General features: G+C 39.9%; 1 protein-coding gene across 3 annotated transcripts in view; it reads left to right on the top strand.

The window, feature by feature from the left end:
* Nucleotides 1-25793, top strand: part of LOC101825750 (cadherin-related family member 3) — a 98471-nt gene that overhangs the window by 4458 nt on the left and 68220 nt on the right. For all 3 annotated transcript variants that reach the window (XM_040747612.1, XM_040747613.1, XM_040747611.1), the window contains exons 2-4: nt 16495-16691; nt 19514-19685; nt 25485-25573. In XM_040747612.1, coding sequence (XP_040603546.1) covers nt 16495-16691; nt 19514-19685; nt 25485-25573 — 458 coding nt within the window. The remainder of the gene's footprint in view (nt 1-16494; nt 16692-19513; nt 19686-25484; nt 25574-25793) is intronic.

The following is a 25793-nucleotide window of genomic DNA, read 5'->3' as shown; positions in this document are numbered from 1 at the left end:
ATCTGTACAAATTAAGACAGACAATACTCCAGCATATGTCTCCAGTCAAATGAAACTGTTTTTTACTTATTACAATATAAAGCAAATTACAGGTATCCACACAAACCTACAGAGCAAACAGTCATAGATACATCAAATTGAACTCTAAAGGACATGCTAAATAAACAGAAAGGAATAATAAAGACTCCCAGAAATAGGTTGCATAATGATTTATTAACTTTGAATTTTCTAAATGCTAATGAGAAAGGAACAACAGCTGTGGAGAGACATTGGATAATAGAAAAAAAACTACAGAATGAAATCATCCTGTATACTTTAAAGATGTGCTGGCCTCAGAACAGAAACCAGGATATGTGTTATGTTGGGCAAGGGGTTGTGCTTTTGTTTCCACAGAAGAAGAAAGGCTATGGATACCATCAAAATTGATAAAGATTAGATTTTAACAAGAGAGACCTCTTGATTAGAAAAAGTGATAGTTCATCAAACAGCATGATCATTCAATCTGAACTAACTTTAAAAGTAACAGATGTCTTTCATTTGATCAGAACTTTCGATAAGGGAACCTCCACAAAATTAGGGTTGGGGAAGAGTTTTGATTTTGTCTTTTCAGGAGAATGAAGGCATCCAGGAAAGGAATCTGAAGACCACTGGACAAATGAGACATGTGAAGAAGAAGAACAAATCATCCAGAGAAAAATGTCCCAAGGAAAAGCATAATTTGTCCTATAGATATATCACATTTACAACAGGATAAAAATTTCATAAATCTTCCCAAATGTTTATTTCTGCTGTTCCCTAAAGACATAAAATGCAAATGGTCTTTTTGTAGTTCCAGTCCAATTAAAGATTAAAATTGGTCTTAGAGTTGGAGTGTGGCTCTCTCCTTCTCTAAACTCAAGCATGCTTGTTAAAGTAAAATCCAAAATCTGTCTCAAGTCAGAAGAGCCACCTGATATGGAACAGGGACTATTTAGGGACTATTGTATTAATCTCATTATCCTTTGGTTTTATTTTGACTTTTTGAAGCTTTTTTAAGGTATAAATATTATCTCAAAATTTATAAGATTTATATATATGCATATATATATACACATTAAACTTTTGTCATAATATGAATGGCCATATAGAGTAATAATTAATTCTGGAAAAAGACTTCATCTATCTTCCTGTACATGATTTCAAATTTGAGTCTCTATCAGGTAACTTAAGTTTTTGTACTCTGGATATAAGTAACAAATATTGATCCTTTAACTTCTTTGAGATCTGTTGCATACAACATTTAAAACATCATATGTTGAGGACCATGATCACAGCTAACAGTGAGCGACCTTTGAAATCTCCAAAAGGAGGATGGGGTCCTACAGCAATGATTCCACCAGGGCTATGATAACACTACTAAGCTGAAAAACACCACCTGAAGATCGGCTTTGGACTATAAACTGGTCAGGACAATTTCAAGGTGGCTAGCTAAGGTGATCCAGCCCCACAGACTACTCTAGCAAGGACTTGAGACAAACCCTGCCTTTTCCCATTATGCAGAGACTGGATAACAAAAGATACAGCTACCTCTTCCAGGACTTAACTATTAACTCAAAATTTTCTTTTCAGGATCCCCTAAAGATGCCATTGCCCCCAGATAGAAGGATGTACATTTAGGAACATGATGCCCACATTTCCAAGAGTTGGTGTGGGTGGTTTTTGGTCATTCATTGGGTTATGGATATTTGTCATTTTTTAGGGTGGTTAGTTACAAGTTATTATTGGTAATGGTCAGGAAAAAAAGTTGAACAAAAGAGGTTAGATTTAGGGATCTTGTTTTGAAAAGAAAAAAGGGGGTTATAAATATGATAGAATATGAGGGCAGATTATTGAATTTACTCTGAAAAGAAAAAGGTGGAATATAGAGATAGGATAAAAAGGTGGATAATTGAATCTACTTTTAAACCAAAAAGCAACTAATAGGTTTTTTTTTTTGTTTTTACGAGACAGGGTTTCTCTGTATTTTTTTTTATTTTATCATTTTTTATTTTAATTTTAAATAGCTTGTTTTACATGTCAATCCCAGTTCCCTCTCTCTCCCCTCCTCCCTCACTCCCCTTACCCCCCAGCCTCCCACCCTATTGCCAAATCTTTCCACATAGGGGATATCTAGAGTCTGTCATTTCACTCTGGGTAGGGTCCAGGCACTCCCCTAAGAGTCCAACTGAGAGAGCATCCCTCTTTGTGCTATAGGCACACGATGACTGTTTGTATTCCAGGGATAGACACTGATCCACAGCTCAGGGCCCCATAGGTTGCCCAGGCCTTCTCGCTGACACTCACATTTGGGGGGTCCAGATCAGTCCCATGCTGGCCTCCCCACTGTTGGTCTGAGGTCCAAGAGCTCTCCCCTGTTCAGATCAGCTGTCTCTGCTGGTTTTGCCAGCCCATTCTTTGCCAATTTGCTCATCACTCCTCTCTCTCTGTCACTGGGTTCCTTGGGTTCAGTTCAGTGATTAATTGTGTGTTTGCCTCTGCTTCCATCAGTCACAGGATGAAGGCTCCCGGATGGTTATAGACATCAAGTTCATTATCAGGAATGGGTATTCGAGGTGGTCTCTCCACTATTGCTTAGCTTGCCAATTGGTGTTATCCCTTTAGATCACTCGAGGTCACTCTGGTGTCTGATCTGTATTCGATCCTATGATCCCCTCTTCCCCCTATCCTACCCCCACCCCCTCAACTTACTGTTACCCCCGACCAACTCTCTTCCTCTTCACCCCCTCTCTTCTTTCCAGCTCCCACTTGCCCCCACCCCTCGCCGTGTTCCCCATCCATTCAGAGGATCTTGTCTCAATCCTCTTCTCTTGGGTACTATGCATATATGCATATATTTTAGGTTCTTTCCTGTTTCCCAGACTCTCTATCAGTGGAAGTGCAGACTAGCACTATCCTGATCCATGTCTAACATCCATATATGAGTGAGTACATACCATGTTTGTCTTTTTGCGACTGGGTTCCCTCACTCAGGATGGTTTTTTCCAGTGCTATCCATTTCCCTGCGAATTTCAAGATTCCATTGTTTTTTTTTTTTTTTTTGGTGAGTAATACTCCATTGTGTAAATGTACTGCATTTTCTCTATCCACTCTTCAGTTGAGGGGCATCAAGGTTGCTTCCAGGTTCTGGCTATTACAAATAATGCTGCTATGAACATAGTTGTATGAATTTGCCTCATTTGGATATATGCCTAAGAGTGGAATTGCTGGGTCTAGTGGTAGATTAATTCCCATTTTCCTGAGGAATCTCCATACTGATTTCCAAAGAGGCTGTATGAGTCGGCACTCCCACCAGCAGTGGAGGAGTGTTCCCCTCTCTCCACATCCTCTCCAGCATAAATTGTCTTCAGTGTTTTTGATTTTAGCCATTCTGACAGAGTAAGATGGTATCTCAGAGTTGTTTTGATTTGCATTTCCCTGATGGCTAAGGATGTTGAACACTTTCTTAAGTGTCTCTTGGCCATTTTAGCCTCCTCTATTGAGAATTCTCTATTTAGTTCTGTACCCCACCTTTTAAATGGATCCTTTGGTGTTTTGGAGACTTGTTTCTTGAGTTCTTTGTAAATTTTGGAGATAGCCCTCTGTCAGATGTAGGGTTAGTGAATATCTTTTCCCATTCTGTGGCCTGCCTTTTTGTCTTTTTGACTGTGTCCTTTGCCTTACAGAAGCTTTTTAGTTTCAGAAGGTCCCATTTGTTAATTGTTGATCTCAGTGCCTGTGCCACTGGTGTTATGTTTAGGAAGTGGTCTCCTGTACCAACTCATTGAAGAGTATCTCCCACTTTCTCGTCTAAAAGTTTCAGTGTGGCTGGATTTATGTTGAGATCTTTGATCCATTTGGACTTAAGATTTGTGCAAGGAGATAAACATGGATCTATCTGCAGTCTTCTGCATACCAGTACCCAGTTATGCCAGCACCATTTGTTGAAGATGTTTTCTTTTTCCCATTGTACAGTTTTAGCTTCTTTGTCAAAAATCAAGTGTTCATAGGTGCGTGGGTTAAAATTAGAGCTTTCAATTCAGTTCCATTGGTCTACCTGCCTATTTTTGTGCCAATACCAAGATGTTTTCAGGACTATAGCTCTATAATAGAGCTTGAAGTCAGGTATGGTGATGCCTCCTGAAGTTCCTTTATTGTATAGGGATGTTTTAGCTATCCTGGGCCTTTTGTTTTTCCATGTAAAGTTGATTAATGTTCTTTCCAGGTCCTTGAAGAATTGTGATGGAATTTTGATAGGGATTGCATTGAATCTGTAGACTGCTTTTGGCAAGATTGCCATTTTTATTATGTTGATCCTACCAATCCAAGAGCATGGGAGATCTTTACATTTTCTGGTATCTTCTTTGATTTCTTTCTTTAAAGACACAAAGTTCTTGATATACAGGTCTTTCACTTCCTTAGTTAACATTATCCCCAGATATTTGATGCTGTTTTTGGCTATTGTAAAGGGTGATGTTTCTCTGATTTCTTTCTCAGTCACTTCATCATCTGTATATAATAGGGCCACTGATTTCTTTGAGTTTACCTTGTATCCTGCCACATTGCTGAAGGTGTTTATCAGCTCTAGGAGTAACCTTGCAGAGTTTTTTGGGTCACTTATGTAAACTATCATATCATCTGCAAATAGTGAAAGTTTGACTTCTTCTTTTCCTATTTGTATCCCCTTTATCTCCTGTTGTTGTCTTATTGCTGTAGCTAGAACTTAAAGTACAATATTGAAGAGATATGGAGAGAGTGGACAGCCTTGTCTTGTTCCTGATTTTAGAGGAATTGCTTTGAGTTTCTCTCCATTTAGTTTGATGTTAGCTGTTGGTTTACTGTATATTGCTTTTATTATATTCAGGTACGTTCCTGTTATCCCTGATCTCTCTAGGACCTTTATCATGAAGGGGTGCTGGATTTTGTCAAAGGCTTTTTCAGCATCTAGTGAGATGATCCTGTGGTTTTTCTTTCACAGTTTGTTAATATAGTGGATTACATTGATAGATTTTCTAATGTTGAACCATCCCTGCATTCCTGGGATGAAGCCTACTTGATCATGGTGGATGATTTTTCTGATGTGTTCTTGAATCCGGTTTGCGAGTATTTTATTGAGCATTTTTGCATCGATGTTCATGAGGGAAATTGGTCTATAGTTCTCTTTCTTAGTTGTGTCTTTGTGTGGCTTGGGTATCAAGGTAATTGTAGCCTCGTAGAAAGAGTTTGGCAGTGAGCCTCCTGCTTCTATTGTGTGGAATACTTTGAGGAGTATTGGAATTAGCTCTTCTTTGAATTTCTGGTAGAATTCTGCACTGAAGCCATCTGGGCCTGGGCTTTTTTTGTTTGGGAGACTTTTGATGACTGCTTCTATTTCATTAGGGGTTATAGGCCTGTTTAGATTGTTTATCTGTTCTTGATTCAGTTTTGGCAAGTGATATCTATCCAGGAAATTGTCCATTTTCTTTACATTTTCAAATTTTGTGGAGTACAGATTTTCAAAGTATGCCCTGATGATTCTCTGGATTTCCTCAGAGTCTGTTGTTATGTCCCCTTTTTCATCCCTGATTTTGTTAATTAGAATGCTTTCTCTCTGTCTTTTGGTTAGTTTGGACAGAGGTTCATCTATTTTGTTGATTTTCTCAAAGAACCAACTCTTTGTTTCATTGATTCTTCTCCGTGTTTTCCTGGTTTCTACTTGATTGATTTCAGCCCTCAATTTGATTATTTTCTGGCATCTGCTCCTCCTGGGGGGAGTTTGCTTCTTTTTGTTCTAGAACATTCAGCTGTGCTATTAATTCTCTAGTATGACTGTTCTCCAGTTTTTTCATGTGGGCACTTAGTGCTATAAACTTTCCTCTCAGCATTGCTTTCAAAGTGTCCCATAAGTTTGTGTATGTTGTGTCTTCATTCTCATTGAATTCGAGGAAGTCTTTCATTTCTTTTTTTATTTGTTCTTTTACCCAGGGATGGTGCAATTGTGCATTGTTCAATCTCCATGAGTTTGTAGGGTTTCTGCGATTTGTGTTATTGTTGAAATGTAATGTTAATGCATGGTGGTCTGCTAAGATGCAGGGGGGTTATTCCAATTTTTTTGTATCTGTGGAGATTTGCTCTGTTTCCTATTATGTGGTCAATTTTAGAGAAGGTTCCATGTGGTGCCGAGAAGAAGGTATATCCCTTTGTATTTGGGTGGAATGTTCTATAGATGTCTGTTAAACCCAGTTGGGTCATAACTTCTATTAGTTCTTTTGTTTCTTTGTTAAGTTTCTGTCTGGAGGTCCTGTCTAGTGGTGAGAGCAGAGTGTTGAAGTCTCCTACTATTAGTGTGTGAGATTTTATGTGCATTTTGAGCTTTAGTAATGTTTCTTTCACGAATGTAGGTGCCTTTGTATTTGGGGCGTAGATGTTTAAAATTGAGACTTCGTCTTGATGTATTTTTCCTTTGATGAATATGAAGTGTCCTTCTTCATCTCTTTTGATTGATTTTAATTTGAAGTCTAATTTGTTAGATATTAGGATTGCTACACCCGCTTGTTTCTTGGGACCGTTTGATTGGAAGATCTTTTCCCAACCCTTTACTCTGAGATAACGTCTGTCTTTGATGTTGAGATGTGTTTCTTGTATGCAGCAGAAGGAAGGGTTCTGTCTTTGTATCCATTCTGCTAGTCTGTGTCTTTTTATAGGCAAGTTGAGGCCATTGACATTGAGGGATATTAATGACCATTGATTGGTGATCCTTGCTTGTGCTTGATTTATTGTTAGTGAGGTTATTTTGTGTAGTTTCTCCTCCCTTTTTCTTTTGGTGTTTTGTAAAGTGTGATTATATATTGCCTGTGTCTTTGTGAATGTAGTTATCTTCCTTGGCTCTAGTTTTCCTTCTAGCATTTTCTGTAGAGCTGGATTCATGGATACGTATTGTTTAAATCTGGCTTTGTCATGGAATATTTTGTTTTCTCCATCTATGGTAATTGAGAGCTTTGCTGGATATAGTAGTCTGGGCTGGCATCCTTGTTCCCTTAGCATTTGCAGGACATCTGTCCAGGACCTTCTGGCTTTCATCGTTTCCATTGAGAAGTCAGGTGTAATTCGGATAGGTCTGCCTTTGTATGTTACTTGGCCTTTTTCTTTAGCTGCTCTTAATATTTTCTCTTTACTCTGTAGGTTTGATGTTTTGATTATTATATGGCGAGGTGACTTCTTTTTCTGGTCGAGCCTATTTGGTGTTCTGTAAGATTCTTGTATTTTCATAGGCATATCTTTCTTTAGGTTAGGGAAGTTTTCTTCTATGATTTTGTTGAATATGTTTTCTGTACCTTTGAGTTGTATTTCTTCGCCTTCTTCTATACCTATTATTCTCAGGTTTGGCTTCTTCACATTGCCCCATATTTCCTGGATATTTTGTGTTAAGGATTTGTTGGTTTTGTGATTTTCTTTGGTTGACGACTCTATATCCTCTAATGAGTCTTCAACACCTGAGATTCTCTCTTCTATCTCTTGTATTCTATTAGTGATACTTGCATCTGTAGTTCCTGATCGTTTACCCAGCTTTTCTATTTCCAGCATCCCTTCATTCTGTGTTTTCTTTATCATTTCTATTTCAGCTTTCAATCCTTCAACTGTTTGAGTTGTTTCCTTAATCTTTTTGGTTGTTTTTTCTTGGTGCTCTTTAGATTCTTTGAGAGATTTGTTTATTTCTTGAATTTTCCCCCCCCATTTCATGGATTTTTTTTTGTTTGTTTTTTCTTCTATTTCTTTAAGGGATTTCCTCGTTTCTTCTTTGAGGGTCTCCATCATCTCATGAAATAATTTTTAAGGTCTGTCTCCTCTTCTTTGTCTATGTAGTGCTTTTCGGGTCTTGCTGGTGTTGGATCCCTAGATTCTGGTGGGGTCATGTTGGTGTTTGTATTGTTGAGTGAGCTCTTATTCTGTCTTCTTCCCATCTCTTCTTCCAGTGGGTGCTGGTGGGGTCTTTCCGTCTCCACTGGTCTCCTTCCTTCCTGCAGCTGAAGCTGGTATGCTGACACGGAGTTTGGGGCCTGGAAGGGCTGATGTCTTTCCTGAAGCTGGACTCCCTGGGGTTGGGGTCTTGGAAGGGCTTTTGTCTTTCCTGTGTGGGCGGGTCTTCTGGATGCCAGGAGCGGCTCCAGGAGATCAAGGGGATGGGTGTTGGGCGGGCAGTCCCTGCCGGAGACCCAAACTAACATGAAGCTGGACTCCCTGAGGTTGAGGTCTTGGTAGGGCTGATGTCTTTCCTGTGTGGGCGGGTCTTCTGGATGCCAGGAGCGGCCCCGGAAGATCAAGGGGATGGGTGTTGGGCAGGCGGTCCCCGCCGGAGACCCAAACTCACCTCCTTTGTATTGTTTTTGAGGCTGTCGGTCCAGCCCAGCCTCGAACTCACAGAGATCTGCCTGCCTCTGCCTCCCGAGTGCTGGGATTAAAGGCGTGGTCCACCACCACCTGGCTGCAACTAATAGTTTTAAATATTTTACTTTGGCGTGAATTTTTTGTATATTGATACAAATTTGAGGTTATTTTTGTTAGAGAATACTGTACATACATTTTAATCTTGTTCAGGATATTGTACCTATGCAACTCATTTAACAAAATTTTAGCCCTTGAAAGCAATTATTACCAACTATTTAGGATAATAAAGAAATACAGGTTATCAGTTAGTCACCTATTAAAATTGAACTTGTAGTCATATAGGTATGTTTTCAAGGTCAAACAGATATATTTTAGATAGACAGGTCATCTTCAAACACTTCAGATATCTGCAGACTATGGCATTTAAGATGTTTTAATAACATAGGTTCTTGTTCTTTTTTATGACAATGAGCCACATCTGCTCCAGGCAGCACCAATCTACTTCAGAGAAAATGGTGAGCATTGAAACAACTCCACATAGGGTTTTTTAAATTTTTTATGGCAAAAGTTAGCTACTGGGTAAGAAAGTGCTCTTGCCTCAACTGCTGACAATGTGCTGTCCAAATTGGACAAGCAGGACCCAAAAGAAAGGACTGCTACACTTTGCCAAGCAAAGTAGGGTAGCCCTTCAGAATACCCTGCTTCACAAAAATGGCTGTCAGATATGCTATGCCTGTAGGCCAAAGATGAATGACCCAACGTAGTGAAGGAATCCTGGGTGACTGTCCAGGCAGCCAGCTGTTTTTTTTAATTTCTTACATTTGCTTGCACTTCCTGCTTACTCAAGTAATGTTATTTCCTTATTGGATCTCTGATGGTTTTGAAGACTTTTTAGTTATAGTTACAGTTGTTTTCCTTGTACTAGATTCAGAAAAGAAATTCACTAAAGAAATATAAAGTGTATAAGGTTGAGAGGCATAAAAAGATAGTTTTGTTAATGCGAATTAGAGTAGAAAGTGAATTTCTCTGAATTTGACAATTGCTAATGGAATAGACATTGTTAATGTATTTATTGCCTGCATATACTGTATATAGTTTTTTTATATTAGTTATACCCTTCTTTTAATTTTAGACAAAAAAGGGGAAATGTGGTGATATCTTGTTTGTACTCTAACAAATAAATCTTGCCTGAAGATCAGAGGGCAGAACTAGCCACGAGTTAACCATAGAGGTGTGGAGGTCTGTAGAGGCAGACAGGAAGTTGCAAGGCTGGGAGGAGAGAGGGATATAAGGCAGGAGAAGCTAGGAGCTCACTCTCTTTTCATCTGGGAAGTTGTCGAGGTAAGGTGTGGCTGTGGCTTGCTCCTTTGTCTCTCTGATCTTTCAGCAGTTACCTCTATATCTGACTTTAGGGTTTTATTATTAAGAACTTGTGCTACAGTTCCATCGATGCAACCTCTGTTTTGATTTTTGAGATAGGATCTCATCATATCAAACTGCCCTCCAACTCATGGGTCTCTAGCTTCAGATTCTTTGCTGGGACAATAAAATTGTCATTATTCCCTTCCCTGGCAGAACATTTTGAAATGTATAGAATACTGTGCTTGAATCCAGTGCTCTTTTGTTTCTCTCTCTCTCTCGGCTGTTTGCTGCTACGTATGCCGGGCTGGCTGGACTTCTAGCTTCTAGGATTCTCCTGCCTCTGCCTCTCACCTCACTTTAGGAATGCAGAGATAGACAGGAGTGGATACATCTGGCTTTAAGTAGATTCTAGAGAACAGAACTCACCTCTTCATGTTTGCGACCCAGCTGCTTGACTCACTGAGCTGTCTTATCCCTGCCACCTGAGCTTTGGGAGATAGTGGGTGAACCTGACTTTTTGTTTCATGTAAGATGTGAGGCTGATGTTCAGCTCTCAGAAAGGCAGTGATGTTGCTTGATGTGGTCTTTAGCACACAGCTATCTCTGCCACAGGGAGCTCAGTCATGTAAATTATATTCATTAATATGTTCTTTTTAAAATTAATTTTTATTTAAATTAGAAACAATCTTATTTTATATAGCAATCCTAGTTTCCTCTCCCTCCTGTCCTCCCACTCTCCCCCCATCCACTCCTCAGGGAGGGTGAGGCCTCCCATGGGGGAATCATCAAAGTTTGTCACATTATTTGGGGCAGGGCCTGTGCCCTCCTCCATGTATCTAGGCTGAGAGAGTATCCCTCCATAGGGAATGGACTCCCAAAGCTCATTTATGCACTAGGGATAAATACTGGTTCCACTGCCAGAGACTCCATAGACTGCCCAAGCACCCCAACTGACACCTACACTCAGGGGACCTAGTTCGGTCTTATGCAGGTTCCCCAGCTGTAAGACTGGGGTCTGTGAGTTCCTACTTGCTCAGGTCACCTGTTTCTTTTAAAGCCCATAATAGTTTTCTCTGTCAAGGTATCTCTTTCCTTGCTCTCCTTCTCTGTTTTTTCCTCCAACTAGACCTCCCTGCTCCCTTATGCTCTCCTCCCCCTCCCCTTCTCCCCTCCTCTTTCTCTTACCTTCCTTCTCCTCTCCCATGCTCCCAAATTACTCAGGATGCACATTCACACCACAAGGACACCTGTTCAATGATGTTCATAGAAGCATTAATTGTAATAGCCAGAACCTGGAAGCAACCTAGATGTCCCTCAACTGAAGAATGTGTAAAGAAAATGTGGTACATTACACAATGGAGTACTATTTGGAGGTAAAAAACACTGACATCTTGTAATTTGCAGGCAAATTTGGATGGAACTAGAAGAAACCATCCTGAGTGAGATAACATAGACGTAGAAAGACAAACGTGGTATGTACTCACTCATAAGTGGATGTTAGACATGGAGCAAAGCATAACCAGCCTACAATCCACAACCCCAGAGAAGCTAGGAAACAAGGAGGACCCTAAGAGAGACATACACGGACCCCCAGAGAGGGGAAAAGGGACAAGATCTCATTAATATGTTCATTCTTACATAATGTAAATAACATCAGTATTCATTTTCTTTTGTTGCTCTCCTAGTTTGTGAAACGTCATACATTTGTGATCTGACATGTCTCACATGTTAAAATGAAATTTTTTGCAGGGTTGTGCTCCTCCCCGAGGCTGCAGGGTGGGTCCGCTTCCTTGCCTTTCTGTGCTCTAGAAGCTGTTCCCACTTCTAGTGTCTGTTATAACGCCTCCAGTGAACTCACCTGTTCCCATTTCTAGTCTCTGTTATAATGCCTCCGTTGTGTTTTGCTTCCTTCAGATGGGATGGGCCCAAGCAGGTCATCCAAGATAACATCTTCCCTATCAACTTCAGCTTAACCACAACTTCAAGCTCCATTGTGCCAAAGAGTATATTAGGTGTTGTGGGGATTAGGAACTAGGTATTTTGACTAGGACAAAGGGGCCATTCTGTCACAAGTTCCAAAGGTTACTAAATCACCCCTGCTCCCTCCCCCACACTGCGGACATACATCGCCTCAAGAGTGCATATTTTAATCACAGAGTAAAAGTTCTAAACCAGGCTTTGAAACAGAGAGAGGGAAATCTGTGGACAAAACTGTGGTCTGGGGTTTTTCAGAAAGGATGTTGGGCAGACAGGCTGGATGTGTCCTAAAGGATGTACCTGAAAGCGCAAGAGGGAGAGGGAAGGGAATTATGAAACCTTGGAGACTGCAGAGAGACAAGCAGACTCAGGAAAGGCCTCTTTGGAGTGCAGGCACACTGATTCTCCAGCACTTCAATGCCAGAGGACACCATCAAGCTATAAGGTGCACGTGTGGGCAGATGGAAGCTGCATCCCTGTACACCGAAATAGTAAAATCTAAACTGGAGTTTGTACACACTGATGACGTCTGCCTAGCGCCTCTTCCCGTCACTTTGCAGCCTTAGTAGTTTGGAGTGGGAATGGAGAACAGATGGAGATGTAATTCTTAAGTTTCCTAACAGCTGACCTATATCAGCATTAAACACTTGACCAAGTAAGCTGAATAGGTAATAGTGTTTACTGGTAACACTTTATTTAACGTGTGAGCAAAGTTGACTTCTCTTGTCTTCTAAGTGAATTATTCCTGAAATCATCCTTCTCTTATTTGTAAACTCATATCATCTGTAAATAAAGGATCTTTGACCTTTTATCCTATTTGTACTCACTTTATCTCTTTTCCTTGTCATATGGCTGTAGCTCAGACTTGAGTTACTACATTGAAGAGGAGTGGGAAAAGTGAATGTCCCTGTCTTATTCCTGCTTTTAGTGGATATGCTTTGATGTTTTTCAACTCAGTATGATGTTGACTGTGGTTTATTCTGTATTGCCTTCATCATATTGAAATATGTCCTGCTGTTCCTAGATTTCCAGAACTTTGATTATAAGGTATATTGTGGATTGTGTCTCCAGTCATGTGATTTCCTCTTTGAGTCCATTTATGTGATTAATTACATTTATTGATTTGCATTTGCTAAAATACTCTGCCTCTCTTCTGCTGCATTCTTGAATTGGGTTTGCAATTATTTTATTGATAATTTTTGAATCTATGTTCATTGGAGAAATTGGCCTCTAATTTTATATTTTAGTTGGGTATTTATCTGGCTTTGACGTTATGGTAAATACTGGTTTCACAAAAAGAATTTGGAAGTATTCTTTCTGTTTTATGTTTTGAATTCTTTGGGGAGTAATGACATTAGTCTTTCCTTGAGGTTCTGGTAGAATTCTGCACTGAATCCCTTTGGCCCTGGGATTTTTTTTTAAACTTGAGTGGTGTTTAACTGGTGTTTCTATTTGCTTGGTTATTACGTTATTAAATTATTTACTTCATCTTGATTTCACAATATTAGGTCCTATACACATAGAAAGTTATCCATTTCTTTTATATTATATAGCTTAGTGAAGTACAGATTAAAAAATTATATGTAGTGTTCTGCCAGCATGTATGAGTGTATGTCAGAAGAGGGCACTAAATCTCACTGTAGATGGTTGTGAGCCACCATGTGGTTGCTGGAAATTGAAACCAGAACCTCTGGAAGAGTAGGAAGTGCTTTTAACTTCTGAGGCAACTTTCCAATCCTAAAGAAAGTTTTGTTGTTGTTTTGTTTTGAGACAGAGTTTTTCTATGTAGCTTTGGAGGATATCTTGGAACTCACCCTGTAGATCAGTCTGGCCTCAAACTCACAGAGATCCACCTGTGTCTGCGTGCACCACCACTGCCTGGCTAAAGTATAGATTTTAAAGGCTGTCCTTTATATTTTCTGAATCTTTTTCAGTGTCTGTTATGTTTCCCTTTTCATTTTTATGTTATTAATCTGTGTCTTCTCTTTCTTTTGGTTAAATTTGGCTCAAGTTTTGTTAATCTTGTTAACATTTTTAAAGAATTGACTTAATTGATACTTTGTATTGTTTTACTTTTTCATTTCTATTTCACTAATTTCAGTGCTAATTTTGATTATCTCTTCATGTTTACATGTTTGGATTTTTTATTGTCTTTAAAGATGCCTTCAGGTGCATTGTTACGTTATTAATTTGAGACTTCTCTAATTTTTTTTTATGTAGACACATAGTGCTGGAAGCCTTCCTCTTAGAATGCCTTCATTGTGTCTCATAGTTTCATCCCATTCTAGCAATTTTAAAAACTTGCTTTTTTTCCTTCTCTGACTCCATTATCATTCAGTAGTGTGTTGTTTAGTTTGTGCACTTTCTGGTACCCTGCTGTTCAGTTAGCTTTATTCTACTGTGGTAAGATTTGCTTTGTGTCTTCATATGTGGTTGATTTTGGAGAAAGTGTCATGGGATACCAAGAAGAATGTGTATTCCTTAATGTTATGTTTTATAGGTGTTGACTAGGTCTATTTATGATATCATAGGCACCTCTAGGTTTTGGGAAAGGTCTTGTTTTGATTGTATTGAAAATCTCCCCTATGCCTTTGTCATGGTATTTTTCTCATATACCCATAACTCAAATATTAGATCTTGTCATGGTATTCTCAAACTCTCCTATGCTGTGTTTATATATTTATTTAAAAATTCTTATTGATGTTTTACTGAGATCCCCAATTCCTCTACTTTTTCTTGTAACCCCACTTTCTGTCTTGACAGGACTTGTTCTGTTGGAGAGGCTTTCTACTTAGTTTTAAATTTGGCTTACTGGATTTTTAATTTCCATTATCATTTCAGTTATGTTTTTCTTCAGTGATCCTATTTTTTATTAATTTAATTTTCATGTCTTGGATTGACTCCCTTATTTAATTCAGCTCTTTTTTTGTGGAACTTTCTTTGCATTATGTTTTCATTTTATAATATTCTTTGTAAGATCCTCCAGGTCATTTTCAATAGAATTTATTGCTATGGGATTAATAACTTTTGTTGGTGCCGTGCTGTCTTGTTTTTCATTTACCTCTGTTTCAGTGCTGGGACTTGTGGTATGAAGTAGTGTACTAGTCTATTGTTTGTTTTTGCTCAAATTATCTTTCCTATTTCCAGGAATGTGCAATGTTCAGGACTTCATCTGTGGGTTTGTGACCTTGTTTTCTTATGTGGAATGTGCCTTGAAGATTCCAGTGTCTATCCCTATACTCTTGAGAGTTTTCTACTCTCTGACTGAACAGCATTCAAAGGGCAGTGCATACCTTGCTGGTCTCTCCTTTGATGACATCTGATATGGTTCTGTAAGACTAATGCTCTGTGTGGAGTGAGCTCTGTTCAGTCTGAGGTTGGGAACAGCAGATATAGGGGGTGTGTAGCCAACAGGTCTGTGGGAGGTATGTGGCTCCTCCGGTAGTCAGGCCCTGAGGTCTATAAGGTGGCCCGTGCTACCTGTATGAGGTGCATGGCTCCAGGTTTTCTTCAGATATTAGGAGCTGATATTTATTATGGTATATTCCTTCACACTGTGTGAATATATGTGGTTATGACTGGTTAAAACTCCACCTACAATTTATGGTGGGCAGTGCCAGTTGTATGTGGCACACAGATGTGCAGAATCCTCTAGCGGTGACATGGGATGGGGTGGACTGAACTATCTGTGGAGTGTGGCTTCTTGAGGTCCTCTGGAGGTGGGCCTCAAATAGTAACTTTAAGAGTGGAGGGGCAGTGTTTTTTGTTTTCAGGTGCCAACTTACTCTTTTCATTCCCCAAAGTTCTGAGAATCTAGTCAGAGTCTACCTTAACTAAGGGAGTCAGTTAAAAATAAGGAAAGGAAATAAGGAAAGTGGGCCGCTTTATTGAGGTATATAGTACCCAGATGCCCTGGATGCATTGTGTATTTTCATGTTAAGTAATTTCTCAACACTGCATAATAGATGATACTCACAGAAAACAATGTCATTTGGAGAACTATTTATACCAGCCATTCACAGTGTCTAGTAAAACGTACAGTAAGTTGTAAGATGAATTTTACAACTGCTCTAACTATGAATGGGAAATCTATGTTAAGAATAATGGCCGATAGCTTCCGTCTTAAACAGTGGTGATTGGATGCTTATCAGGTACAGGCCAATGCATTTCTTATGAAGTAGCAACAATGGTCTCCAGCTTTAGAAAGAATGTATTGCTTGCCTAAGTGCTCATATGGCTAGTGACCTGCAAGGCTGGGACCTGAGTCAAGGTGTTTGTGAATTCCAAAGCTGTCCTTTTTTAGTTGGTTCCCTCCGTCACCCTCAGAGCTACTGTTACTACTTTGTAGGTAGGTGCACTTCCCAAATTAGACATTCTGAGCTTTTGCCTTTCCAGATTTTTATTCCTCCCTAATTTACTCTAATTCATAAAAATTCAATCATAAAAGAGAGTAGGATATGAATCTGGCAATTTGGGGTTAAAATTCTAGTTCCACCATTGGTTAACTGTGTCACATAAGGCCATTTTTGTGTTGTTAACTTTCTTGTGCGTGAAACAGAACTGACAGTAGTTGTCACAAGCTAACCTGTTAGCTTGTGAGTAACAAAAGGTTCAAGATCCTCAGCAAGCCTACCAAGCCAACTCAACTTATTATCAAGAATCCCAAGAGAAGATGCACCTAGTATGCGTGTGCTTTTCCTCTGCAGCTTCAAACATGAAGGTGTTGGGAAACCTCACAGAAATCTTCATTAAGCAGAGTTTTGTGTTTTCTCTTAGGTGTTCGAGCTGCTCTGAATTTTGTTGTGGAGAATGCAGGCCCCCTCCTGGAAAATGCCTCTGACCACACACGGGTTGCCACGGTCACCGTGTCTCTCTCACCTCACACTTCTCTGGTGGGCGAGCCCGTTATTCTTAATGCCAGCCCTGTGGTGCATCCTTTTGTGCTGTCCCGTAGATCCTCACATCTGTGGGATGTAAGTATGAGGCAGACAGACTAGCACACTGCAAGAGATCTATAGGAGACTGTCTTCTCCTTCTCACTTCCTACTGCTTACTTAGTTTGGTTGTGTGTGTTGTCTGTTTCAACCTTTTTCTCTCCTTGAGACTGGGCTTCTCTCTGTGTGCAGCCCTGGCTGCCCTGGAACTCACTCTGTAGATCCTTCAACTCTCAAAAGTCTTGACTGCCTCTTTCTGTCTTGACTTTCCAAGTCCTAGGATTATAGGCTTTCTTGCATTCTTTTAATTCATTTAAAATGCCAGTCTTTGGGACCCTAAGATGTGTCAAATATTCTCAAAATTCTTGAAAATAACAAGGAGTATCTGTCTTTACAGGTACTTATTGAGGATCTAGTCAGATGCAAGGTATCTGAATTCTCACTTCATCTACTTGCATGTAGAAAAACATGTTAATTAAGTGAATACTCATAAGTATAAAATTGTAAATATTACCTGGCTGATGAAATAAAAATTCTTAGCTAGGTGAGAGTACCAAACAAGGACATGTGATACAGTCAGGGTTACCAAGTAGAATTATGTGAAAAGCAGTCTGCAGAATGGGCAGGAATTGAAAAAATGAGGGTTATGTGTAAAGGCTCTGTAGGAAGAAGGGTCCTGATAAGGAGAAGGTACTGAAGGATCAATGTGATCAGATCTGAACAGGGAGTGTGTGCGAAATCTGACTCCCAAGGAGATGGAGGATAGAGCATGTAGGTCCTGGAGATACGCTTGGAAGCACTACTTACTATCTCAACCTAATAAGGCTAATTTTCATACTGGGGGATCCAGACAGGCATATTGCTCATTTTATGAGGTTTGAGTTCCCTTAGATCAGGGTTACTCAAATATGCTGGAAAGCTGTTGCATGAATAGCATTCACCTGGTCCTTCTGCATTCTCCCCTGAGACCCAGAAGAGGATTCAGTGTAATAACACCTTCAGACACAGTTGAACTGCCCTAGGCTGGTTTGGCTCCAAGCTGTGGTTCTGTCTTGTATCCCTCCAGGCTCTCAGGACAGTGATTGGCAAAAGTGTCTTCCATCAGGGTAAAAAAAAAACCCAACCAACCAACCAACCAACCAAACAAACAAACAAACAAACAAAAAAACCAAGAGGAGCCGGGCGGTGGTGGCGCACGCCTTTAATCCCAGCACTCGGGAGGCAGAGGCAGGCGGATCTCTGTGAGTTCGAGGCCGGGCCGGACCGACAGCCTCCAAAACAATACAGAGAAACCCTGTCTCGTAAAACCAAAAACCAAACCAAAACAAAACAAAAAAACAAAACAAAACAAAACAAAAAAAACCAAGCAGATAAGCTTGAGCCCATGGTGCACATGTAAGATTCACATCTACATACAGGCTATTGGCTGAAGCAAGCCACATGTCCAAGCCATCAGTCACTTGGTAGAGGACATGAGAATAGGAAAGAGCAAAGCATCAGAAACATAAAAACCACAGAGTGTGGCAGAAAGCAGGTATGATCTACTAATGCTCTAAAAGGATCAGCTAGGAGCTGCTATGGGCACATATTCTAAAGCAGTGGTCCTCAACCCTCCTGATGCTGCAACCCTTTAATAAAGTGCCTCATGCTGTGACCCCCAACCATAAAATAATTTCCATGCTACTTCATAACTGTAATTTTGATACTGTTATGAATAGTTTTGTAAATGTTTGATGTGCAGGGTATCTGATATTTGACCCCTGTGAAAGGGTTGTTTACTCTAAATGGGTTGCAACCCAGTATTATAGAAGGCCAAGGGAGGTATTTAATAGGACCTGGGATATCCTTGCCAAGCCTTGGGATTGTCACACTTTAAAATTTGGTTCCACTATAAATTTGGTATAAAGTGCTATCTTGTACTTGTTCTCCATTCAGCTTCTTTTATAAGCCCAACCAGTGAAATGGTGCCAAGACTCTTGCTGGTCACTGTTTCCTGTTGTCATAATCGTGTGGTAAACTGAGGAGCCTACTTTTCCTCTGTGGCTCCTCTTGTTATGAGCAACATGAACCTGGGTAAATTACTTGTTTCCCATTTTTTTTTTCTGTAGATGAGATGAACAGTAATTGCATTACCTCACTTGGGTTGATAAAACAATTCTGTGAAATAGAGTATGTAAAGTTCCACACTGCTGCTTAGGCCATTATAAATAGTTGATACCTAGTATTTGTTCTATACAAATATACTTATAATCCAAACCCAGCTAGGTTACAAATATTTAAAAAATAAGAAATGTGGCCACATAATTAAATTATATCCTAATTTTATGTGAAAGTAAATGCCTTTAACCCCAGTGCTAAGGTCTGGGAATACAGAATCACAACTTTGAGCCTGTCTGACTACATGCTGAGGCACTTAACCTTAAAATAAAACCAAATTGTCCTGTGTGGTGGCTCCCAGTTGTAACCCTAGAATGTGAGAGGCTGAGACAAAATGATTGCTAAGAGTTTAAAGCCATCTTGTTTCTGCAAATTGAGCTATAGATCTACCTATATAAGACCATGTCTCAACAAACTAACAAATCAATCGACTAACTAAAACAAAAAGTCCAAACCCAAACAAAAGCAATAAAGTATCATAGACTGGCTCTAGATAACTTAATAAGTTTGATTGTGAGATAACTTCACAGTATAAAAACATGCCTCAAATGGAGATCCAGCTTTGCTACTGTACAGTAAAAGAGGGCACACTGTCCACACTGTTTTACTTAGGGCTTTACATATGTCTTTATTTCTTCTTCTTTGCTATATACATGAAGTCAACCTTTTGATCTTTTTTTATTGTGCTCTTTTGAAAATTGTAGTTATTTGTCACTGGAGCACCCCAATTGGACTTTGAGGAGGTAGCACTGTATTCCTTGACAATATATGCCAAAGACAACCACGAGGCAACAGCATCACAGACCATTTTTGTCCAGATTGAAGATGTGAATGAGCCACCTACCTTCACTGGGTCACTTGCCCGGGAAGATCAAGGTACCAAGGGTCTGCTTTGGTGACAGGAAGCTCTGTGGACATAGATATAGGCCCACCCTGTGTCTTACTTGTTCTTTTGGTTTCCTGGCTGTAAGGCTAAAGGAGAATGATAATTGACAACAGTTGTGCTGGTGTGATGTTCAGCAGGTAATGCTGAGGTAATGCAAGCCTGATGACCAGAGTTTGACCCTAGAACCCACAGTAGAAGTAGAGAACTGACTCCCAAAAGTTGTCTCCCGAACTCCAAACATGTTATAACATATGCATGCTTCCCTACATGCGTGTGTGTATGTGCACTCACGCATGCACACACACACACACACACAGGCACGTGCATGCACACACAGACATTGCATGCACATATATAATAAAGAGCTGATATGTACTGAGCCCTGACTATATGCAAGCACCATCCTGAAAGCTTTAAATGGATTATTTTGTTTAATGTTCACAACATTGGAGGTGAGTTCTTCTATTCCCTTAGTCCCACTGCATAGAAAATAGACCTAGGTGAAGTAATGTGCTCAGTTTTGAAAACTATTCATATATTTGATCACAGTGTGCCAAAATCAACATCTTAAATGTGTCTAGTTGTTAAACTAAGAGTGTCATGAAGCCTGTGGTGATGCCTTTTTTGCTCCTTGCTCTCTCACCATGCAAGTAGCTCTTTTTGTTCAACTAAAACATAAAAGGCTTCAGATATAGGTATGCCTACTAACTGGACTGAGTTACTTGTCTTGTGTAAACCTCAATCTCATCATTGCTAGTTTAGATGGGAACTATCCCCCACAAGTTTATTTGTTTCAGCAATCATCCCTAGCAGGTGGCACTGTTTTTGGGAGGTCTTGAACCTTTGGGAGGTGGAGCATTACTGGAGGAAGCAGAGGCTTTAAGGTTTACTTCTAATCTTCTCTGTTTCCTGTTCTGTGGAGAAGTAAGGAGGCAACGTGTTCTCACTGCACACTTCCACTGATATGGAGCCTTCTGCTACTATCCTTTCTTTCTATGATAGACCATATCCCCTCATACGATCAGCCAGAACAAATTTATCTGCCCCTAAGTAGCCTGTTGTCAGGAATTTAATCATAGCAAGGAGAAAAGTAACTAACAGAATCAATTCGGCCTTGATGCCTGTTTCAGTTAGGGTTATTATTGCTGGGATAAAGCACCATGACCAAAAAGCAATTTGGGGAGTGTGGTGGTTTGAAAGAAAATGACCCCCAAAGGACATGGCACTCTTAGAAGATGTGGTTTTGTTGGAGTATTGGCCCTGTTGGAGGAAATCTGTCACTGTGTTTGGCTGGGTTTTGAAGTCTCCTTTACTCAAGTATGCCCAGTGAGAAAGACCACTTCTTGCTGCCTACATATCAGGATGTAAACTTCCCAGCTCCTTCTCTAGCACCATGTCTAGCTGTGTGTTGCCAAGCCCCACCATGATGGTAATGTACTGAATCTCTGAACTGAAAGCTGTCCCATTAAATGTTTTCCTTTATAAGAGTCATGTGGTCATGGTGTCTCTTCACAGCAACAGAAACCCTAAGACAGAAGTTGGTACCAGAGTCTGGGGTGTTTCTATGATGAGGCTGGACAATGCCTTTGTTTGAAGGAATATGGGCCATGAGAGTGTGGATTATAAAAGCAGTTGAATGCTTAAATGCTGCTTAATGGAACATACTAGTAGGAACATGGAAGACAGTGGTGCTGAGGGTGATTTGAACTGTGGGAGCCTGGATCAAGAGGTTTCAGAAGAGAGGAGTGTTAGTATGTGGCCTAGAGATTGTTCTTATGATATTTTGGTTAAAGAATGTGGCTTCCTTTTGTCCTTGTCTGAAGAGTCTGCTGAAGGTAAAGTGAAGAGCTTTGATTAATTCCGTTGGCAGAGGAAATCTCAAAACAGCCTAGTATAGACTTTTTTCATGTGGTTATTAGTGGTAATTCTAATGAAGATTTATGATAATGAAAAGGAGCAAGCTGAATAGGGTAAGTTGTAAAATGTAAAATTTGAGGAGAAAATGAGTACAAGCAAGTGGAATGAAGGTACATCCTATGTTCAAGAAGATAAACAGATTAAGAAATGGAATAATGAGGTGATCAGGGCAAGATCCCAGCTAGCTAAGTTTCCAACTTGTGGAAATGAATTAATGAAAAGTTTAAAGCTGGGTGTGGTGGTGCACAGCTTTAATCCCAACACTGGGAACCCAGCGGCTGGCAGATCTCAGGGTTTGAGGCCAGCCTGGTCTACAGAGAAAATTCCAGAACAGCCAAGCTCAGGCAGTGAAGGAAACCATTGAAAGCAGAAATCTGGCAAGTATGGGTGTTGCAAGGGTTCTTTCCCAGCCTGGGCCAGCAGCCACCTTCTTTAGACCCAAATAAACTCATGGACACTATATTAATTATGAAAGTGTTGGCCAGTGACTAGGGCTTCTTATTGGCTAGCTTTGTCTTAATTATTAACCCATTTCTATTAATCTAAGTATTTCTACATGGTCTTATTTTACTGGAGAAGGGTCCAGACCTGTTACTCTTTGGTGGCCTACATGGCAACTCTTCTGGAGTGCCCTATCTGTCTACCTTTCCCAGAATTCTTCTTGTCTCTTAGTCCCACTGATCTCCCTGCCTCATTGGCCAAACAGTGATTTACTAATTAACCAATAAGAGAAACATATATACAAAAGGACAATTCCCATCAGAGGTGGCCATGCTCCAAGCCCCAACAAGCAACAGAACTTGTCAGCTTTGGTCACAGGGTTCTGGCTTTAGAGTCAAGGACAGAAGAAAAGAATTATGGACTCCCTCCACAACTAAGAAAAGCCACTGAGGCCAGGCATGTGTCAGGGGTGTCTCTGAATGGAGGCTGATAGAGGGCATTGTGCGAAGCTGTGAAGGTGAAGTCTGGATTGCCTTGGAGAACTCAAGATGTTGGAGATGCCAGAGCTGTGAGATACCTGCTGAGAGAGCTGCTAACTCACAAGGGTGGAGAAACCAGAAGTGGAGAACAGAATGTTGGAGACAACAGACCCATGGGATACCTTCCAAGTAGAACTACTAACTGGGAGTGGAAATAGCCCAAGAGAAAGAAGTAGGTTGTAGTTAGCAAAGCTGAAAGGTGTTGGAGATTTGAAGAATATTTGATATCAGACATGGAGATGTAGAGTTTGAAGTTTGCCCATCTGGTTTTTGGTCTTGCTTTGGTCCAGTATTTCCTTACTATGATCCCTTCTTTATCTTTTCAAATGACAATGTATATCCTGTGCCACTATATGTTGGGAGTTTGTGATCTGCTTTTTGATTTTGATATAGGGGATTGCATGAATTATAACAGATGGCATTAATCTTAGAAGAGACTTTGAACTTTGGACTTTAAAACATTTCTGAGACTATGATAGACTATGCAGAATTTTAAAGTTGTACTAAATGAATTTTTGCATTATGATATGGCTATAAGCCTTTGGGGGCTAGGGAGTAGAATGTGGTTTAAAAGAAAATGGATCCCAGAAAAGTGGCAGTATTCAGAGACGTATGGCCTTGCTAGAATACATGTGGCTTTGTTGGAAGAAGCATGTCACAGTGAAGTTGGCTTTGAGGTATCCTTTGCTCAAGCTATGCCCAGTGAGACAGAAAAGTACCATGTCTATCTGTGTGCTTCCATGTTACACCATGATGATAATGTACCAAATCTTTGAAATTGTAAGCCACCCCCATTAAATGCTTTCCTTTATAAGAGGTCATGGTGCCTCTTCACAGCAATAGAAACCTTAATACAGGGAGTAAAGGGTTTATTTGACTTACACTTCTTCACTGTAGTCCATCATTGAAGGAAGGTGGGACAGGAACTTAAGCAGGACAGGAGCTGAAGCAGAGGCCATGGAGGGGTACAGCCCTGTTTCTTCTTCCTCAGGATTGTTGATGTATTGGTCCACAAGGGTGCAGGAATCAGAAGTGGGGAACAGGGTTCAGATGGCTATGGGTTGGAAAGAGACAGCCCTCTAGGAGACAGACTTCAGTGAATCAGCTTTGCTTTATTCCAGAGTACAAGGAATTTACAGGATTGGGGAGCCTGGGGACACACCCTAATTTGCATTAAGTAACATGCTCCTATCATAAGGCTTTGTTTGTGGCAATAGGATCCTATAAGTGCTCCTAGCACAAATCTTCTAGTAGGAATATGTGCCAAGATTAAAGATAAAGATGAATCAGGCATCTGGCTTAGAGAGTTTTCAGTAAGGTCAGTCCTCTAGGTGCAGGGACATTGTCTAAATAAGGACAAGTATAAGCAGGAAGTTTTATTGGGGAGGAAGGGAATTTCCATGTTGCAGAGCTTTTGGAAAAAGCTGCCAGACTGTGATAGACTGCAACCTCAAGCAGCCAGCAATGCCTTTCAATATAGGGGAGCTACTTACTGGCTTGCTCAACATGACTTGATTAGCCTGCTTTCTTATAGAACCCAGCTCAAGCATAGTACCACTCACATGGGCTAACCCTCTCCCATAAGAAAATGCCATATAGCCGGATCTTATGGAGCTATTTTCTCAATTGAGATTCCTTCCTTTCAGATGACTTTAGCTGTGTCAAGACAGCATAATCCTAGCCAGCACAATGCACATGATATTTGGAAGTGCCAAATAATGTGTGCACATAATCAGTGTTCCATAGATACTGAAGTCCCTTCTTTCTCTTCTCCAAACACATGACGAAGCCTTGGGTAGGTTCAAGGTCACATCACGATCATTTAGCTTCTCAAACAGTGAGGCAGATGCCAGAGTGCTTGTGGGTAATCCACAAGGGTTGTGTGTTAGAAATGTAGGCCCATGTGACTATGGTCCAAGCAGGTCTTGAATACATCCCTGGTATCCAGAAGGACTGCTTTCTTTACAAAATGGGGGCAGCAGTAAGTATGAATGTTCCCTTCTGGAGTCAAAAGTCTCTCATTTCTCAGCTTTATTAAGTCCCCCAAAGACTCCAAGATGTAGTTACTTCTATTATCTTAAAACATGTACCAGATGGGCATGAGGCTCCATGAGAGAACACGTGTTTAACATGTGTGTGCTTTCACTACAACATATATGGGAGTAGGGAAAACATAAGAATAAAACAAACATCGAAACATTGTCAATGTGTTGGCTCTGTAGCCTTGGGCATGTTAGTAATTTTTTTAAAGTAAAGCTTTATTATTATTATTATTATTTTTAGAAGCTGAGTCTTTTTTTTTAATTTAATTTTTTATTACACATACAGCGTTTTTCCAGAAGAGGGCACCAGATTGAATTGTAGATGGTTGTGAGCCACCATGTGGTTGCTGGGAATTGAACTCATGACCTCTGGAAGAACAGTCAGTGCTCTTAACCTCTGAGCCATCTCTCCAGCCCGCATGTTAGTAATTTTTAAAATCTCAGTAGAACCAGGATGATGAAAATCACCAATAATGTTAAGTGCTTAGCTATTGGTAAGTGTTAAAATTGCGTAATATTGTCATTTAAAATTGTAAATCTCCTTCCTGTATGTGTGGATGATGATAGACAAAAAACAGTGTTGTCTGTATCATCATTATTACTGATGACTTAATACTGTATAAAGCATCTATTTTGTATTATGTCCAGTACTTAAGATTTTAATTTTTATTTTAATATACTAATTATATATAATGATGGGTTTATTATGACATTTTCATACTGTACATAACATATTTTGATCACATTCATCTCTTGCTATGCTTTACTCACACATAATTGAATGGGGTTGTTTTGGGATTTAATACTGGTGAGACTCGTATAATCACATCTATTTCCTTTTTGGGGACAGTTACTGAGATTTACATCACAGAAGACACTGTTCCTGGCACCATCATTTACAAAGCAGTGGCCAAGGATGCAGAGGATGCTGTTTTGGAGGTAACTTGTGTTTTGAAATAAAGAATATCAATGCTTGGTAGCTTGGTGTGATTACATTTAAATGTAAAGACATAAAAGCAATTAAGTTATTTATTCTCTCCAATTAAATTCAAAACTCACCTTTGACTTAATTATCAGGGTATTTTAGCTGGAAACAATTGAAGTTATCTAGATAATTGTTTCTATTTTAGTCTGTCTAGTTCTGGGTTGGCAGAACCAG

Source organism: Mesocricetus auratus, unplaced genomic scaffold, assembly GCF_017639785.1.
Source record: "Mesocricetus auratus isolate SY011 unplaced genomic scaffold, BCM_Maur_2.0 Super-Scaffold_100006, whole genome shotgun sequence".
Lineage (NCBI taxonomy): Eukaryota > Metazoa > Chordata > Mammalia > Rodentia > Cricetidae > Mesocricetus > Mesocricetus auratus.
This window is presented reverse-complemented; position numbering and strand designations above follow the sequence as displayed.